Raw genomic sequence first — 20,605 nt, 5'->3', positions numbered from 1 at the left:
GCTGGCTGCCATTGCTCACCAGCCCGCCCACTCAGCTATACCCCTGTGAGGTTCCTCACCACAGGGCAATCTGAAAGTCATGTCAGATTTCTGCCGTAAAGTTTAGGTTAAATGCAAGTGTGAGGAAACACAACAGACTCAAAGGTAACTGGCCCCTTGTGACTCGCCCTACCTGTCTGTCTAATTATGTGTGTGTGTCACTTTTAACAAGGGGTGTCAGGTTTCCACCTGGCTGCATGGGGTCAAGGGACAGCCTCAGCTTTGCATTTGCAGATTCTTTTCCACAAAACAAAATCTACAAAGCAGTCTCTGATTTGCATTTGTGACCCAAGCTATACGTTTTTTAAACTTAGCCACTGTGACTGAAAGTAACACAGAGGTTCCCCTTCCAGAGGGACACTGGGAACACTGCACCCGGTCCCTGGAAAGAAGGTAAAAAGCGAGAGCACAAAAGCATACAAAGTGCAGAACAAAAATCACTTATGATCCCTGCAGCCACAGCAGAGGACTTTGCTAAAAAGCCAGGATGTTTGGAATGTGGAGAGAGGCAGGCAGTGGAGCTGTGTGGCTGACTGCAAACAGGAACGTAAGAGGGTGGAGTAGAGGCTGGCTCTCATGCAGACGGAGGGACGGGCTGTTCAGAGAGCATGGAGCTTCATTCACTCTGCTAAACACACACACACATCCACACTCATATATCCCCTGGAAAGCTGTTCTCAAGCTGAAAGAAAAAAGAGGAGCAGCAGAGAGGACGGCACACTCGCTGAGTAAGTTGTTTAAGGCTGTGTCTTTACAGAGTGTCTTACAGCAAAACAAAATGTTTGGTTCGCAACAATAGATAGAAGAAACTTCTGTCTGCAGTTAATCCTATGCTTTCTGTTTGTGTTTATATTTAAAAGTAGGTTTTTCTTATTCTTAGTGTAATTGCACTGAGCTTCTTTCTGTTCTTTAACTCATCCTTGCTCAGTTTTCTGCTGATGTAAACCACATGTGTGCACACACACAGACGCTCTGCAGAGATCTGCTTAGCCTGCACAAGATAAAAAAATGATGGGTGGGTGAGTGATGTGAGAACTTCAGCTGAACAATGACTGCATGCTCCTAGTTAGCCAGCTAGTTTTATCCTTTTAGCCTGGGCTATTTTCTTGTTTTCCTTCTCGACATCTCATTCACTCACTTCTCCAAGTGGCTTTCATCTCCAGCCAACTTTCACATCTCATCATGCTGATCTCACTGTTATCCCAGGTGGTGACAGTCAGAAAAAATAGAAACTAAGAGGGGCCAAAGAGGGACAGACACTGTCATCAAATCCTGGAGAGCAAGGAGGTTTCAGATCCGGCAAATTATTCCAAGTGAAGACCCGAAGCAGGTCCAAGGGAGCGATATCTACCCACGGCTACCAGGACCAACCTCACAATGTCCCGGAGGAGGTCTACAGGTGATCTGGTGCCCAGGGACATCACTGAGATCTTAGCGAGGGAGGCAAGGGTTCAGCGTGGACAGAAGAAGTCTGGAAGCTCCCTGGGACAGGCCTTCGGCTGGTTAAGGAAGAGTCGGAGGAAGAAGAACCTCGGCAATGGGCTGGACCGTATTCCCACTGGGGTGGCGAATAATAAACTGGGACTTCACAACCAAGAGGCTGCAAAGGGTTAGTGTTCTCTCATGTTGTAGTTTGCATTTACTCTTTCAAGAGATTCACTTCATTTTTGCTCCAGTGTCATTTTAGTCTTTTAATTTCATAAGAATTGTAAATGTTTGAAACACTTAAGTAATGAAAGCCCCCTATTGGTTAACAAACATAATGCAAATTTGACACAAATTCTTTCCATTACTAAAGATAAAGTCCATATTTTCAGCATGAAGGTAAAAAACTGATCCAAACCCTTTTCTCCTAGGGGTACAATGTTGTAAATGTAAAAAGTGCCAACAAAAAAAAGGTCCTCGATTCAGTAGTCAGTATATATCTTTAGTGTCTATCAGTTGGATGTTTTTGGTTTTATGATACATCTCTAAAGGTGCATCTGAATAAATTGTGATCTTATTGAAAAGTTTATTTCAGTAATTCAATTCACTAAGTGAAACACATTATATAGTTTAATTACACACACACTGATGTTTCCAAGCCTTTATTTCTGTTAATTATGATGATTTTATGCTTACAGGTAATAGAAACAGACATTTAAGATTAGAAAGCATTAGAATTCAATACAGAAATATTAGCTACATGAAAAGTGTGTTTAATAGCTTTTCAAAGGTTGTTATTTTCGAAAGGTTGGAACATGTTATTGAGATTTACCTGTTTATTATTATTATATTATGCCTATTCTCCATTGATCATGGTTATGATCACGTTTGCTCCAGCTGAATCTTATTATGTAGGTATGTAACTACCAGCTCCCAAGATGGGAAGATACACATGGATGAGAAGAAGTGTGATTTTAACATTACTTCAGGAAAAAGTTGAATATACTTTTTTTGTTTATTTTTTGCAAATAGAGTAAAAGTTCACAACTCGCAAACTCTTTTTTAATAAATCTCTACTAAGTGTAGAGTTGTCCAATTTATGGATGCGGTTTAATTCCAGGGTGGTCCTAATATACAAAAAAGCTCTTTTTATTGTCTTTACAAAGGTTTCATAAATGTCTGATTAGTGTATTTTAGTGTATAACGTCTGGCCCTAACTGAACAAAAAAAACTGTGAAATAGCCCTTTAGTTCAGCACTGATAGGAAATTCGGAAGCAGATGCTAACTTTAGCGTAATTAGCAGCTAACGGTTAGCTAGTCACAGAATGCTCGCGGCTCTCACAAATACATTTTTTTCAGCGAGTGGTGTCTGCCAGCCCAACGAGCAACACATGAACTAATTCTTTTGTTACTTCAAAATAAAATCTGAAACAGATTCATCAGGTTATTAAGCTTAAAACACTCACTTTTCATACCTCATAATAATGGCTTATCAGACGAAGTCAGACTAACACAACTAGATAGAGCTAGATAGATGAGAGGCCAAAAATAGATCCAATGAACAGATTTTACTTTAAAAGATGCTATTTATCTCTTTCCTAAACTGGTCCATTACAAAGGGAAAGGTTAGGGTTGAATCTTATCACACTGGTTGGCAGATAAAGGGAGGTGAATAAATGAAGGTGTTCTCCATTAATTGAGGCTCTGTCACAACTTGTCATTGATGCTCCTGTAATGATTACATTTTTTGCGGATCATCCATTTCAAGCCTTTTCTTATTTCTTTGGTGACTTTGTTGTGGATTTGTTTTGTTTGTTTTTTTAGCAGGCTTCATGGTGATGATTGATATCTGAGGAATGTGTTGATAAAATGTTTAGAGGGATTTATTTTTGGTCACGACATCAGTCTGCAGTTCTATATTTTGAAAAAAGTGACTCACTGTTGCGACTCAGGGGTCTAATCCCCTTTTTCTGTTTATTGGGGTGTTTGCTTGGTCGGCAGCACAGAGATTACCCATGGTCCCAGTTTCCTGTTTTTGTTCCATCCCTATACTCACTCCTTTCTGTTTAGTCATTCTGTTTGTGCCAGTGAGTGTTATTGTTATGAATTTAGATTCACTTCAGTACTTTCTTTACTAAATTCAAAGTAAGCTATAATGATGGCCTTTCATGATTCATTAATATGCTCTATAATGGATGGGTAACATGCAATGACTCCACTGGAAACCAAAGATTAACTAGTGATAGTGCTAATAATTCCCCAGCAGAGGATGTGGTCAAAGGCTGATGTTAAAAATGTGTGGGAACCAATGTTTTTTGGCATTTTGTGCGAGCGATTTTTCCAGTTTAAGCCTGGAGGGAACACATTAAGAAGCATGACGAGCAACAGAATGAAGGGTCCGTAGCTAGGTCAAATGCTACATCTTTGAAAGTCAGGTAGGGCACATTATATTTAAGACTTCCAGCTTGTTCCCTTCAGTTCTTCTCAGACTGTGGTAAAGAAATGTGTTAAAAAACTTGGTTCATCTCGTTGAACCCCAGAATTTATCCACTTTATTTCTGTCCATCCGAGCAGAGCTTTTACCCAGAGAACTGAACTGTATTGCTTCCTCCTTCTTTTTGGTTTGACTTATCACCAATGCCGTAAAAATGTATTACAGATTTCTTGTGGTTTTGCTTTCTGTCCACATTTGAATGTTTCTGATCGTCAAACAAATTTTTATATTAACCAAAGATAAGGTGAATACATAACAAAAATCACTCATGAGTTTTTCATTTATTTGGGTAAAATGCTATCCAAACCAGTGTGGCCCTAGGTGAAAGAATTGCCCACCTTGTTGAATCATAAAATCATGTGATTAGACACATTTGTCTGGTTCAGTTTAACTAGCCACACCCAGCCCTGATTAATGCTAGACTTATAGATTCCAAAAATTGCTTAAACAGAACTTCTCTGACAAAAGATCCTTCCCTGGAGTGGCCAACCATTATTCCAATCACTCATTCAGGTGGTCACTAAATAACCCAAAAGCAAGATCTAACCCAAAGCATCCATGGGAAAGGCCAAACCCACCTCTAACCAAAAACAAAAATAAGTACAACAGCAACAAATATTTCATTAAAACATTTTGATGATCCCCAAGACCTTTTGAAAAAATATGTGGACTGATGAGACAGAGGTAGAACTTTTAGGAATGTGTATGTCCCATTACATCTGGTGTAAAACTAACACAGCACTTCAGAAAAAGAACCTAATACTGACAACCTGTCTACCCTGGTTTTTAGTCGCAGTATTGGCTTGGGTTGCTGCGTCTTCAGGAGCTGGGTGACTTGCCATAGTTCGTAGAACTGCTCTCCAGCAGAAATAGAAAAAAGGGGGATGTCAGTCCATCAGTTTGTGCGGTTTTTTAGAGTGGCCTGGTCACACGAAATTGTACATCATCACTACAAAGACTCTAAACTGCCTCTGACCCTTCATAAATCACAAGCAGCGAGGGCAAAATACCGCACAGATGTGAGTTTCCAAAAATAACGCCAGCAGTACGGGAGGTACAGGAGGTATAGCAGGACATTGACGTCACCACTATGCATCTGTGTCAAAGATTTCCCATGGCAGTTTTTCAAAACAATAATGGTAGACAAATATTAGTAATCCTCTATTTGGCCCAGAAAATGCTTTAAATTTAAATTATATATCTCACCTTCTTACTCGTCTCACCTTAAATGATTTCTGGGTCTTATTCATGCTTTCAAATGCTGTGGCTGGCTAGTCCCACAAATCATATGTCATCAATAGATCACTCCTTTGACCAGGCTTGCCCCTGTGCCAGTATGAGGGGCTGTTGTTACTCAGCTTGGCAAGTCAGGGGTGTAAAAGAGGTGGGCTGACCTCTACTCCCCTTGCCGCATTTGCCCTTTCACAAAACACATGGAGACAGAAAAAAGGCATCTCATCTTGAATGGTTTTTTTAAAGGGACGTACAGATACCATTTTGTCAGAATCCATCTATAATGGCAAGTTCCCTTTCACCAAAATGTCGTGTACAGAGTTTCTGTAGAAGTATGTTCTCAGGTCAAGTTTGTGCTTTCGAAATGTCAACTTTTTCAGGCTCCCTTATGAGTGCCCACTATGTTTAGTTAGAAGGGAGGCCCCTGACCATAAAGGACATTTCATCTCTTGATATATTGTTACGTAAGCATAAACTTAAAAATAATCCACTTAATTTTGTTCAAATAAGATGCCTCACAGATGCCTCTTTTTTTCTCATTGTATATCTGCAAAGCCAATGTAATCCTCCTGTCAACTTGGACATCCTGATGCATATCTGGCTCAGACTGTGCTATTCTGCAGTCCAGCTGTGACCATCAGTTATATATTGGAGGTCTTCGCTAGTGTTAAAGTCTGTTTTTATGTGCTGAATTCCTCTGAGCTGTGCATCAGAGTGTGTCAGCGTTCATGTGAGCGTGCACGGTAGCCTGGATGCCAGATTGGGTCTAGAGTTATGCGATGCAGGGGAGAGATTACAACGAATCACAAAGCCCTATTCAGCCTAAAGAGGACTCTTAGGGAAGTGCTCTCTCAATACTTTTTTTAATTAGAGTAACTTCTCAGAACAAAAACACACAGGTCTACATGTCTTGCAGTCTCTTCCCTTATTCATCAGAGCTTATTACTTTTTAAGCATTTGCATATCAGAGTACTCTGTTCAGTCCCCTGTGGGTGTGTAGGCTTTCACTTCATATTAATGTGTTACCAGTATGTGTTACAGCTGTGTGTCTGAGTCTGGATGTCCACGGTGCCGTGTGAACGGGTGCTACCCTGTATCAGAGGGTGCATCGGTGTTTGTGTGTCAGTGACACAGTGGGCTTAGGGCGGCGCCCACATTCATTACATCACCTCCAAACATAAGGCCTAACAGAAGCCCTGCAACTAACTGCTTTGTTGCACAGTGCTGTTTAAACCGTGAGGTCATTTTTGGAGTTCCATGTGTGAGTCTATGTGTGCAGACATTGTTTCCTGCACGTGTAGAGCCTGCTCCATGTGTCACAGCCTTGTAAAACTGTGCACTTTACATGCATATGTGAGGCTGCCACATCACAAAACACGGACGGGGTGTGTAGTCTCACAAACTGTAATGCAGATTACAGGGCCTGGCAGAGCAACCAAGCTGCAAACATCTCATTACACAGACAACATTGTATATAGCTTTTGCTCTATTACAGGCCGCAACTCAAAGCCGCTTTAATACAGTGTAGCAAGTTGAGGGCAGCAACCGAAGTGTGTGGCGTATACAAGTTTAATGTGACCCCACCACGTCCCTCTGCAACCATTATTCACCACACACACACATCAGCAAGCCGATGAGAGAGGTAATTTTACCTGGGTAAGCAGATACCTCAGACCCTCATCCATCACCGCAGGCCTAAAGCTGCAGCCGTTAGGTAAATGTTTCCCAGGTAACGACATTGCAAGGAAAGTGTTACTGTGGCAGGAATAAAGCAAGGCAACAATAAAGTAAGACAGTGATGTAAAGGTGTGAAGCATTCATCGTCTTTAAAAGCCTGGTGAACACAAAACTATCAAGTTTGTGCATCAGTTCGGAGTAAATTAAAAATACGCCCTTGTGAGGATATGACGGAGCTAATGTCACGATGTACTGAAAAATGTTGATGTTTGTATAATTGTAAGGGTAGCCTAATGCCACATAAATTGAAATTCTCCCGTTTTGTGTTGTCACAAATAGAATAAAGGTTTTAAACTCTGTTTAAATTGACATAGATATTTTTCTGTTTCTCAGTCTGCATCTAAAGCCTCCAATCATATCTTTTTATGACTTTTTAAGGTTAGCTTCTTTTCTTGCCTTTATTCAGCTGTGAAAAATAAATCCAAATTTTGATTAGGTCTTGTTCTAGTCCATAAAACCTGTCCAAATGTAGCCCAAAGTTATTAAAATGTAGTCTTGGTTACCGCTAATATAGTCTAGATGGAAGCCAATGTTGTTTTTTACATGCCCATTAAATGAAATTTGCCTGATGGACTTCAATTGAAAATGCTATAAAGTAATATTTATTTTACACCAGTAGGTGGGGACAACATCATTGTGAACAACAACAAAAAGAAATCACTGTAACTTCTGTTTTCTTGGATACTGTTTTTACTATTTTCTTTCATTCCTATAACCTATCAGGCTTCTTTTTTAAGTTTAGTGGAAGGAGTCCTATAACTAAGTGAAATAGATGTGGGTTAAAAAAACAAAAATCAACTCCACTGCTGGTGTAGTTTTTAGCAGGCCGTTACATCATTGTTTTTAATAACCCGTGGATATTCTGTCCACACATACACAGCACAAATGGATTCACTAAACATGTTCATTTTGAAAAGTTTTTTTTTTAAATCTCCGGTGTTGCAGATAATCCAACAGATAATCCAGATTTTTGCAAATTAAAAAAAAATCACTGGCTAAATATTCAATTGTGAGCTAGAGTTGATCTAATGTGATCAGTACTCCATAAAAAAAACTGTGATGTGGCACTCTAGTTTAGCACCATTAGGAAACTTCGAATAAGACCCTTTCGCGTTGCAAATGGCTAATGGTTAGCAAGTTGTGGTATTCTCCCAGTGTGGATAAAGCTTTTGTCTCTTACTCTGTCACTGTTTCTCTTTTCTATCAGGTACTCAAAATGCTGCCACACAAAAATTTCAAAGTTAGTCAGGCTGTCACATTCAGGTTTGGGGTTGGACCAAAGCGCAGACAAGAGCTCGGGAGCAGCATTTTAAGCAGTCTTGGGTTTATTCATAAAATGAAAAGTAACAAAAAACGTAACAAAAACACGGCAGGTATCAACCAGAGTCAGGAATAAAAGTAAAGAATAACTAAAGCTAACCTATAGAGGAGAGGCTGGAGAACAAAGATGAACTAGGGGAACAAAGCTAAGAAGAACAGGAGAATAAAAGGGAACTTAAACCAAGTAATAACTAAAAGGGGAAAACAAATGACGAGAGGAGTAACAAAAAAGAAACTAATAAATAAGAGAGTACCAGAGAACTCTGATGAATAATAATAATCATAATAAGGAAACCCTTCTAAGAAAACAGGAAAGCGACGCCAAGGGAACTAGGAGCGAGGAGAGCACACTGGGGGGCAGAAGATAACCAAAGCAGAAAACCACAACAAACATGAATACAAAACACAAATAAGAAACATCTAGCTAAAGAGGTAAACAAAAACACAAAAGCAAAGACCAAAATGTCGCACCACGACACAGGCTTCTGCAATGCTTTTCAAATGGTGTCATTAGCCAGCCTGGCCAGCATTCTTATGCTGAGTTTGCCTCAGAAATTGGAGCTCCAATATAGGAATGACATCACACCCGAGTTGAGTGTTTTTCAAGTCAAAAGGCTTGTGGGCTTTGCTATTTGTTGTGGTAGAAACTACTAGCAGCAATTCAAAATCGTAAAAATGACATACTGAAGAAAAAAAAAAGACATACTGTCAGAAATCTTGATTAAAAGTTTATTTTTGCGGTTTTCAATACACTTTATATTCAAGGCATCTATACTGGATATTATACTCAGGACTGTATTTCAGGAGTACTTTTACTCAGAACGTACTCCTCGATCAATGCTTCTGTGTTCTTTTTGTGTCTCAGCTCGGTTCTCTCAAACCCCCAGTCGGTCATGGCAGCTGGCCACTCACACTGAGCCTGGTTCTGCTGGAAGTTTCTCCTTGTTAAAGGGGAGTTTTCCTTTCCACTGTCACTACATGCATGCTCAGAATGAGGGATTGCTGCAAAGTCAACGACAAAATACATGTGACTGTTGCATGTCGTTACGTGTTCATCCAGGAGGAGTAAATGCTGCAAGTCACTGACTCGATTCAACCTGCTGGGTTTCCTTAGATAGAAATGCTTTTTAACAAATTTGAATAATAAACTGAATTCTTATGCATTATTTGATTGCAAGGATTAATAGGAATGTATCTACTTGACCTGGAATCTGTATGATTCAATTGAATCAACTTTGTAAAGTACCTTGAAACGACGTGTTGTGAATTGGCACGATTCAAATAAACTGAATTGAATTGAATTGAGACTTCAGACTTTCTCAGTCAGAATTCTCACTTTAGGGGCATGAAGTTAAAAATTTGAATCTGCTGTCTGACTGTACAAATATAATGCGCTATTGGTTGCCGAATTTGTCAACAACACATGGCAACTCAAGAACTACTTCCTTTTATACTTCAAAATAAGAGTCTCAAACATAGACTCAAGTGTCAAACCTATAAAGGACTGACCATCTAGTCCGGGCCACGTACACCTACTTCTTCACATTAAGTCATAATGATGGCAAGTGAGCACTTTGCAGAGCAGACTTCATTTTGTTGTGAAATACTGTAACACCATTACACTCTTACATTTTCTTGGCCCTATTTTGGTTATATTGTTACTGTTCACAGTTTACTGCCGATAACGAGCCAGTTCCACATAGCACATTTCAGTAGATTTTACTCTACTTTTAGCAAAGAAACAGATACAAATCCTATTCACACTAAAGCATTTTCATAGGCATTGTTAACCAAGTTCATCCAGCCTTTTCTTTTTAAGGTTAGTAAAAATGTTTTGTTTCATATGACATGCAGGATGTTTGAAGTGGAGGAAGAGCAGCTGGAAAAAATACGCCTAAACTGAGGGAAAGGGTTTCTGTTTACACAGAGATACACAGTTAATTTTCCCCTCCCTGCTCTTCTTATGTAAAACGTATTAACAGATACACCTGTTGAACTCTGTTTATTCCATCCCGCCGTGTTTCTCTTTGTGGGAAGGATAGACTACACAATGACTAAACAACCCTGGAATTTAATCAGTCTTGAATACAGTAAGCATAAATCCTCTGATGATTTCTGCATGTTAAAACACCAAGAAGTGTTTCTTAATCTTCTGTTGCTCTGGGTCTCTTATGTCTTCACAAAGGCTAACTCTGATGGTTAACTTTTGTAGTTAAGGGTACCTTATGAGAATTTTCATAACAGCTACAACTGACATTAAACGTAGCAGCAGTTATTTAGCTTGTGCCTTTATTCGCTTCCTGCTGGCCTTGTAGTGGCAATGCATTTGTGTGTGAAGCACACGTGAGCTCACACCAAGGAAGGTGTGGATTAATGGCATGCTTGCAAAAGCTTTAAAGTGGGAATCATTATCTTTGCTGCTGGAGAATACCCTTCTTGTGAATGCTTTCGGATTTCATCTCCTTGAGGTTTACTGAAAATACTTTACTGCGATAAAACCCTTATTTTTGTCAACACAGGCGCCAGTCACTTGTTTATGCTGCAGTATGTCGAGGGGATTAAGTGATCCCTTATATTCACATCTTCATGTTCGTGCCCAGCTTAGACAGTAAACCCAGACACAACCCAAAGACTTGCACTGCTGCTTTAGAGGCTGCGGGTGTGTAATAGAAGTTAGGCATGCACCTAAGAAGTAACAAAATAATGCAATAACACTCAAACTTACTTTCCAGTGAAATACCAAAAATATGGGTGTATATTAGCTCTATACTATCTATAAAAAAAACTTCCAGGATTCTGTATCAGAAGTAGTTTTACTAATGAATGTAAGACAACAGGAATACTCCCACTGCTGTTATGCTTTTGTATATCATCTGAAATTGAAGGAAAACTAGTTTTTACAGGAAGGCAATAATATTTTGTAATCTTGGAAGTAAGATTTTGCAAAAAAGTATTTTTACAGTTAGACAAAACCGAGCCAATGTTGTCCAGTCCGAAAAAAACATGTTTTATTGCTAAGAAGTTCCCATTAAAACAAAGTGAGAAATTGTTCGATGCAGTGAACAGGGATGTTCCTCCTGATTCCCAGATGTGAGTTCTGTTGCCGATTTTAGTTAATTTGGTAGCAGGTGGAGATCCCTCTGTCAGTTTTATCTAATACACTATGAGCTGATGCAGCCTGAGATGTGTGTAATTTAAACCTTTATTGGATTTACTTCCTCTGTTTGACATTGCCATTATACAGAATGTGTTTTTTTAATGTACTGCAGAGTTCACTGTGGAAAAAAAAAACATACTTATCAGGAAGCAGACCTTCAGGTTGTCTTTATTAAACAGTCTACCCTATGATTGTGTAGCCAACTGAACCAGACTGATAGGGCTGCACGGTGGCACAGTTGGTAGCACTGTTGCCTTGCAGCAAGAGGGTCCTGGGTTTCTGCATGGAGTTTGCATGTTCTCCCCGTGCATGTGTGGGTTCTCACTGGGTACTCTGGCTTCCTCCCACAGTCCAAAGACATGCCTGTTAGGTTAACTGGTCTCTCTAAATTGCCCTTAGGTCTGTGAATGAGTGTGTGTATGGTTGTTTGTGTATACCTGCGATGGACTGGCGACCTGTCCAGGGTGTACCCCGCCTCTCGCCCATCACTGGGAGACTGCTGGAGATAGGCACCAGCTTCCCCGTGACCCACTATGGAAGAAGTGGTATAGAAAATGACCGACTGATGACTGACAATATTCTAATTGTCTGAGAGACGTAATTTTGGGTTTTCATTATCTGTAAGCCATAATCATCAAAATAAAGGCGTTAAATATTGTACTCTATGTGTAATGAATCTATATAGTATAAGAGTTTTACTTGATGTTCAAATTTTTTTAGATGTATGTTACCAAAGCAAAATATTCCAAGCCTTTTCTGGTTTAACAGTAATCTGAACTGTTCATCCCTTGGGTTTTCTTGGTGATAGCAATGTGTTGCCACTAGATGGGAGTACTGAGTTAACTTGTTGGCATTGAGGATTTTCTTGTAGACATATACCAAGGTCATATGTTTCAAGAAAAAAAAAAACGATATATAGTAAGATAGATACTTGTTCTTTAAACAAATCTTCCTTTGCTGTGTTTACATCAACCCTATTGGAAAGACACAGAAACAGAGAAAAGCAGCTATAAACAGAAATATATAAAGCAGTATTCACGTCTTTTCACTCTTCTAATAGTAACCCTGACAACCACTTGTCCTGACAGCAACGTGTCTCTGCACCTTTAGAGTCCTTTAATGTGTCCACAAACAACACACACACACACACACACACACATACACTGTGGTTAAATTTTGAGTTTCTCACACCTGTCGAATCCTGACATCTGTCCCAGACTTTGATCACTTTCCCATTTAAATTGATCTAGGGCATGTTTGGATGATGTTTTGCAGTTCAGGGTGGTGAGCACTCTAAGTGCACATTTTCAGCGAGGTCGGAGGACTCTAAAAGCACAAATGTACTGGGTGCGGTTCCACTGGAGCTGCATTAAGAGGCCGCATTAGAGCAGATCATTTTACATTTTGATACCAACACTGAGTAATGTCCTACAGCTACATTCCTCTAACCCACTAAGCAATCATATCTCATCATCAGAAAAATTCCCAGTAACTCTTCCTGCTCTTCAGATTTCAATCGACACATCCCCCCCCACACACACACAACCACACACACACACACACACACACACACACACACACACACACACACACCATGACAGCAAATCAGCTTTTTATTGGAAGCTTTTCATCTCCTCTAGCTGTTCTCAACACATCAGAGAGGACTGAGAGGAAACCTGAACATGGTGACCAATGTAATGAGTGTGTGGCTTCATTTTCTCTCCCCGCCTCTTTTTCTATTCTGTTCCTATGAAGATTCTTTGTTTCACATGAGGTTAGCAGCATCTCCCATCCTGATGGTATTTATATCATCGTCGCCCTTCTTCATGTCTCTCTCTGCTGTCATTCTGGAAGACTTGTATTGATTAGGATACTCTAGAATTAGGGTCATGAGAGACTAAAGTACACCCTTCAATCAAACTTTTTGACAGGTGACTTTTGACCTTAAGGGGGGTCATGGCGCCATGGGGGCGGGGAGGTCACGGGGTCAACAGGGGTGTGTCCGAGGGGCGTAACCGTGGATGCTGATTGGTTGTCGTCATTAGGGGCGATACCTTAAATGAGCCAATGAAAACACAGGGGGTGTGTTTAAGGGTGTTACGGGGAAGGGCTTAAATGAGCCAATGAAAACACAGGGGGTGCGTTTAAGGGTGTTACGGGGAAAGCCTTAAATGAACCAATTAAAACACAGGGGTGTGTTTGTTATAAATAGAACAAGACAAATATGGTATTATCAGAAACTGTATGGCATCAGCACCAATTAAAAATAGAGGGGCGTGTTTGTAAGCCTCGTTAAACCTTGAATAACCCAATGAAAACAATGGGGCGTGCTTTAGTGTTTACTTTAAATACATGGATAAAACTCTGCACTTTACATGCAGCATTAGTTGGAAAAGAACACCCGTTTAGCAATGGCTAGAGTTAAGAGAGTTTATCGTCAAGCGGAGGAGAAACGCAACGCGTGCCAAGATGATGATGAACAAGCAACTGCATCATCTATATCATCTACTTCCTCATCTGAGATACCTATCGGAATTCCCGTCATAACATACTCTACCGATGATGAGGATCCAACATCAACTTCAACAACCACGGTTGAAAATCAGACCTCGGGTCGGCCAAGAGGTATGTCAGTTCTGTGCGAAACCCCAGTGACCATCTACCAGCATTCATCCCGTGAATTGAATGCTCCTAAGAAATCAACATACTACATCTGCAGGGTACAAAGACCCCCGTTCAACACTCTGCAGGAAGAATGGTCTTTGGAGCCATATGGCCTGGTTGGTAGCTGGGGTTATATTTTCATGTATGAAATAGGAGAGCTTTGCCTGTATCAATTGGATCAAGACGAGGTATTTAATGGATCACTGGCTCTGTGTACTCTCACCCACAGCGACTGGGCTGTGTTAAGGCTTGCAATCCCGCACCTTAATGATAGCCCTGAAACAGTCTCAATGCAGCAGAGGGAGGAAGAAGAAGAAGAAGAAAATGAACTGTCTCCTCGACCTGCAAAATGGGCGAGAATGTTTCATATACCATCCGATGTTGAAATATCTGAGAGAGAACCTCTCTTTAGCGCAGTGTGGGGGTCAAAAACCACAGCAAATGGCCGCTGGTCTTTTCGGGCAAGCAGACGCAGGAACAACCGGACAACCCCCTCAAATCTGTTTGTGTTGGAGGCTTTCAATCAGGACTGTGGCGTATTCAAGACAATGCTGGCTCTGCCGTTTGAAGCTTGGACAGGGAAGATGAGTTAAATTGGACAGCGTCTTTCCGACCTTTTCCACAACTCACGCAGTTGGATCGATGTCATGTCAGTGAAAAAAACGCTGACATGACATCGATCCAACTGCGTGAGTAACACGCAGTAACACCCTTAGACACACCCCCTGTGTTTTCATTGGCTCATTTAAGCCCTTCCCCGTAACACCCTTAAACACATGATCCCCCTTAAGGTCAAAGGTCACCTGTCAAAAAGTTTGATTGAAGGGTGTACTTTAGTCTCTGTCATGGCAACTGAGTGACAGCGAAGGTTGTAAATATCAGAGATTTTAGGGACTGCTATAATTGCCTTCACAGTGCCTCTTTCAATTGAACCTTTTTGACATTATGTCACTAACCTCAATGCATTTTACTGGGATTTTTTTGATAGACCAAAGCAAAGAAATGCATACTTCTGAAGTGGAATGAAATAATCTTACAAATAGAAATCTCAAAAATATGGCATATAGATGTATTCAGCCCCCTTTACTCTAATGTCCATCATAGGGCAACACAGAGGCTCCCAGGACAAACAACCATGCCCACATTGTCTCTTGAGGGGAAATGAAAGTGCCCACTTAACCTAACCAAGCACGTTTTTGGAATGGGGGAGGAAGTAGGAGTAACTAAAGAACATGCTGAAATGCCCCTAGCTGGGATTTGAACCCAAGGGCTTCTTACTGCAAGTCAACAGTGCTAACAACTGTGAACTAGCAGTTCTAAATGAAATCCAGTGCAATTACTTTCTTTCTCTCTGTTGACTGGACAGTGAATAGTCTGGCACTTGACAATTCAAGAGGAGTGGCAAGAAGAAAGTCATTGTTCAAAGAAAGCCGTAAGAAGTCCTGTGTAAAGATTTCCACAAGTCATGTAGGTAACATAGCAAAGATGTAGAACAAAGGTGCTGTGGTCAGATAAGACCACAATTAAACATTTTCAGGCAGAAATGTGTGGCAGAAATCACCCTGAACACGCCATCCCCGGGTTGAAACCTAGTGGTGGCAGCATCATGCTGTGGGATGCTTTGCTTCAGCAAGGACAGTGAAGCTGGTCAGAGTTAAAGGAAAAATGGATGGAGAAAAGGTCTAAACCTAAATCCAACTGCAAAGCTGTGGCAGGACTGATGTTCACGGATGCTCTCCACCAATGCGACTGAGCTTGGGCTATTTTGCAAAGGAGAATGGGCAAACATTTCGGTCTCTAGATGGAAAAAGCTGGTAGATACATCTCCTAAAGGCTTGCAGCAATGAAATATGGCTCGACAGAGTTGAATATTAATGCAGGGCACTGTTTCCAGAGTTTTATTTGTAAAAACCATGCATCATTTTCTTTTCACTTTACAGCTGTGAACTACATGGTATTGGTCTATGACATTTTTGCAAAGTACAGAAGATGCATGACTTTAAAGGACAAAACACTGATGTGGCTCTAAAATTATTATCCATTATCTTTTTTGTATGAACAATCTGGGTCAGCATCTGTATTTCCTTCAAGCATAGCTGGAATACTCTCATTTCAAAGCCAGCTTTGATCATTGGGACTGGTTCTCTGGCCTAGTTTCTGCTGTTTCTGTCAACCAGTGACTGCATGAACATGTTCAGATGTTTTCTTTTTCAAGAAAATCATAGAGAATTATTAAGCCTTTTCCAACAGACAAACACCTTTGATGTGCTGCCCTCCTCCCATCGGTGACCTTCTCTGTATGGGCTTGTGTATGAGACATTAAGGAATCTGGGTTTTCTCCTAGTTATGTGGACACGACCTATCATTTGTGTTTGTCATAGTTTGTAGCACAAACATCCGATCACCTCTTGCAACAGGGGAACGGTAGATGAGATGTGAGAGAAAGCTGTGTGAATTATTAAATGATCCTTATGATGGAACTCAGTGTGAGAATGCTCAGCCGTGTGAAGGCGCGGTTTGAGAGCACAGCGAGTGCAGAGGCAGAGGGTGGGAGGGGCACACACACACACATGCGTGCACACATTTGCACTTCTTAGCGTTGAATGTATCCATTCCTTCAGCGACTGGATGCACATGAGCAGCAGGGTGTCAGCTTGAAGACGCTTGACTGATTTTAATGTTTTTGTATTTTTTTCTTTTTGCCTTTCTTGCTGGATTTGCATATTTAATAAGAGCTGGAGCCTGCTTGTGTAGTAGGAATGGAGTCAGTAGGTCTTTAGCACAAATAGTGAACATCCCAGTGTTTTTATATGGGTGGAATCATCAGGAATGATTTGACCACTGGGATCCAGGAGCGCCTTGCTGACCTCGACTCATGCTGGAGAGAAGGTGTACGGATGAAAAGTTACAAGGAGTCAAGATGCTAGATCTACTTTAGACGATAGGCTTCAGGACGACCCCAATATGGGGAACAGCATCCAGAAGAAAAGAAAGAAGAATGTGTTAACGAAAGAGGATTCTCCATCACTGACCCTGAGCCGCAACCGGGAAAAACCTACCAGCTTTCGTCTACTGGGACGTCCGGACAAACTAAAACCAGGTAGGAGGACAGCAGAGATAGGAGATTAGTCATCTACAAAACAACAAGGCTGGGTGCTTCAAAATCATGTGAGAGAGGATGAAAGTAAAGTCGTCTGATGTAGTTTGCAGTGTCTGCTGGTGTTTGTGTGGTCATGTGTGGAAGTTCCTAAGGTAAGCTTTTACAGTGACATTATTTCCATGCTGACTTTATCTTAGTCAGCTTCAAGCATTCTTGCTTATTGCACATGCGTACAAAATAATGCTGTGCGTGTAAGCGGTTTTTTTTTCTCTTTACCTGTTTTTTGGTACACTGGTTGCTCTTCATGCTGAATAATAACTAGTCAAGCATTTTGCAGACTTTTCCACCATATCTTCAGCCTTCCCAGTGCTATAGTGTGCCAGATTTGATATCAGTGCACATCATGGAAATACTTTTCCCTGAGTGTGTGGCATGCTGTACCTGCTATGGAAGACACATCCTGTGCTGCTTTGATCCTCTTGATTAAATCCCCAGAAGCAATAAAAAACACCTGACAAACTGGTTCAACACAATCGCATATAGAAAGACAGATTGAGATAACGCTCAGTTGATATGAATAGTTTCTCAGAAGTAGCTTTCTGTCTCTCGGTTCTCAGTTTGATGCTGGTGGATGTCTTTTAACTTATTTTGGTTTGTAGAGGTTATTGCATATTTTTACTGCTTTTTGCTTCATAATTTTTGCTTTAGATTTGGGAAAATTTGTGTTTTTCTGGACTCTTCACAATTGAGAAAAAATTTAAGAAAACAAATTAACATTTCAGAAAACAATTAAAACTTTCAGAAAAAAACCTTAACAACACATGAAACACTTTTACAAATGACATAATCTAACGAAAAGGGAATGTACCAACCCCGACGCTGACCCGGAAGTGGTAACAGGAGCGCTCATGGGGATCCCAGATGTACAGCAATCCAGTGACGTTTGCGTTTGGATATTTACAAATAATGAACACACAAATGACCACATAAAACAGTGACAAAAAACAAAAATGTCATATCTACATATTCTCAGGTGGAATATCTAATGTAAATAACGGCAACAATGACATCAACCACCTTAAGTCAGTTAATTTCAAAAATATTGCCTTTACTAAGATCTCTAAGATCTCATAAGAATTCTAGAATTACCGCCGTAATTCTAGAATTCTAGAATTGCGCCGCTCAAGGTGGCAGCAGGTTGGAGTAGCTCTGTTACTTTATGAGCTACAACAACATTTAATTTCCCTTTGGGATTAATAAAGTATTTTTGAATTTTGGATTGAATGTTTTTGTGCACAACAAAACCGTGTGATTGCTGACTTGACTGAGATTCTAAGGACTGACCACACAAAAAACAAAACCGAGTTACTCATATGTGTGCCACAAAACAGGCAAAACGGCTCTCAATTGCTATCCATCTGTTATCACTCCTGGGTCAGCCTCTGAGTTGCTACATTCCCTTTCCATCAGATTTTGTCATTTGTAAAAGTGTTTTGGGACTTGTAAAGTTGTCTCACATCTTGTTAAATTGTTTTCTCAAATGTGAATTTGTCTCAAGCTTTGTAAATTCTTTCAGATTTTGTAATGTTGGTGTGCACCTCCCAGCCACCATAGATTTCAACTGCCTTTTAACCTTACATTACTGGAAAAATCTATTTCTGCGTGGAAACCTATAACACACAAAGTCACTGATTATCAGCTAAAATATTCTGTTATGGAAATTTTTGTGCCTTGCTTGATTTGCTCCTTGATTCTCTACAGGAACTGACAAAAGTATTAGAACCCCTCAGTGTTGTTCCATTCCTCTCTTATTTAGTCTTAGAGTAATGGTTTCTCAGCCTTCTGCTTGCAGCTGTGTGAGATAATTTGTGTGCCACACTGTTAAGATTATGTCTGGGACAACAGGTCTCATGAGAGTCACCTTGAAAACTGTTGTAGCTTATAGGAGAACTTTTACTTTGTCTGGTCAGAATGATTTGGCGGCACTACTGAGCACATCTCCAATGCTGTAAAATCCTTCTCTCTAGCAAGATTAAAATAAAGCTGATTCTGAGTGTATAGGACCAGAACAGCTGTTGAATATGTCACCACTTTGCCAGCAATGGCGATTAAAAGGTGTATTTGTCATTGGAAACCTTTTAGGTTTACTTTATTCTTTCAGAACCTACAGAGAAATGCACTTCTTTTGTTTTGGGGAATCATGCAAGGATGTCAAAAAAATGACATTATAAAATTTGATCAACATTCTCAAGTTTTACTGACTTTACTGACTTTAAAACTTTCTCCTGTGGTAATTTACTGTTTGCATTGATTGATTTTGAATGCTGTACTTATACTGGGTTTAATTATCTTCATTGTTTGATACAGCCTTTAGTAGAACGTATGTATAGGTCACAGGTCAAACAAGAACCAGTGTGGTTCTTTCTGCAAGACAGACGGTGTGTACCTGGGCCCAGAAACATATCAACTGTGTCCCTCATGGAGATTAATGTCAGTAGATGTGTGTGATTATGATCCCTTGTTGTCCTGTATTCACTGCCTTTTTTACTGGCAGTTGACACAGAAACGTGCGGTCTGAATGCATTTCCACATTCCAGTCAATTGCCTTACGCGTGAGCAGCCATAATAGACGCAAACTCACAGTCTCTCCATACCTGAAAAAACGTGACAAAACAAGATTTACTTCCTACTTTTGAGCTGAGGGTGGCAGCTGTTTGGCAACATTAAGGTCCAAGAAAAAGGCACAAGGAAATGTCTTTTTCAAATGAGTTGGAAATGGCACCCAGCAATTTCAGGACTGAAGCCACTGAACATAAATTAGCTGTCAGCTATATTGGCTTTTTGTTGTTGATCAAGATTAACTTAATGAAACTTAAATTTTCCTGAAATGGGTTATTAAATTAATTTGAACTCATTTGTAACAGTAATAGACCAGTTATGAGATTTCAGGAGTAACCCTAGCTTCAACCCTTTGGTCCAGATCGAGACTGTTCTTCATGTGTTTTTGGCTACACTTTCAGGGGTTTTGGGCAATTTTAGTCCCAAAATAAGGGAATCTGCTTGAATTTTCAAAGTCTGAACAGATAATATTTTACATTATTGCATAACTATTACTTCAAGTTGTTAAGCAACTGAATTAAGACATTTTTTTCCAACTACACGATGAAGCTAACGGGCTTATCTCCAAGCGTTTGAAAGGTGAGATATTTGGATGTGAGCACAGTAAGACTTACACTCAGTCAAAGGAAGCAAAAAGCTGTTGACAGAATTAAGGAGAAATGGAAACAAGAGCAGAGATTACAATGGCGAGTGAAGACAAGAAGAGCATGCAGTCTTATGTCTAATTCGGGAATAGAGCTACCTGTTGACGTCTCCGCCATTTTAATTTCAGCTGCCACATTCAGAGGGTGATATTCCATATTCCATTTTCCTCGC

At 40.3% G+C, this 20,605-nt stretch overlaps 1 protein-coding gene across 3 annotated transcripts in view; it reads left to right on the top strand.

Moving 5' to 3' along the window:
• The first annotated feature begins 635 nt into the window (after window positions 1-635).
• kiaa1522 (KIAA1522 ortholog) overlaps window positions 636-20,605 on the top strand; it is a 55,076-nt gene continuing 35,106 nt past the window's right edge. For 2 of the 3 annotated variants that reach the window (XM_047383576.1, XM_047383575.1), the window contains exons 1-2: window positions 636-767; window positions 1,246-1,648. In XM_047383576.1, coding sequence (XP_047239532.1) covers window positions 1,417-1,648 — 232 coding nt within the window. In that variant the 5' untranslated portion in view covers window positions 636-767; window positions 1,246-1,416. Of the gene's footprint in view, window positions 768-1,245; window positions 1,649-16,707; window positions 17,171-20,605 lie in introns of those variants that run through there. The other variant, XM_047383577.1, reaches the window with a different exon arrangement.

This window comes from Girardinichthys multiradiatus, chromosome 13, assembly GCF_021462225.1.
Source record: "Girardinichthys multiradiatus isolate DD_20200921_A chromosome 13, DD_fGirMul_XY1, whole genome shotgun sequence".
Lineage (NCBI taxonomy): Eukaryota > Metazoa > Chordata > Actinopteri > Cyprinodontiformes > Goodeidae > Girardinichthys > Girardinichthys multiradiatus.
Note: the sequence above shows the minus strand (reverse complement) of the source record. Positions and strands in the feature narration are given on the sequence as shown.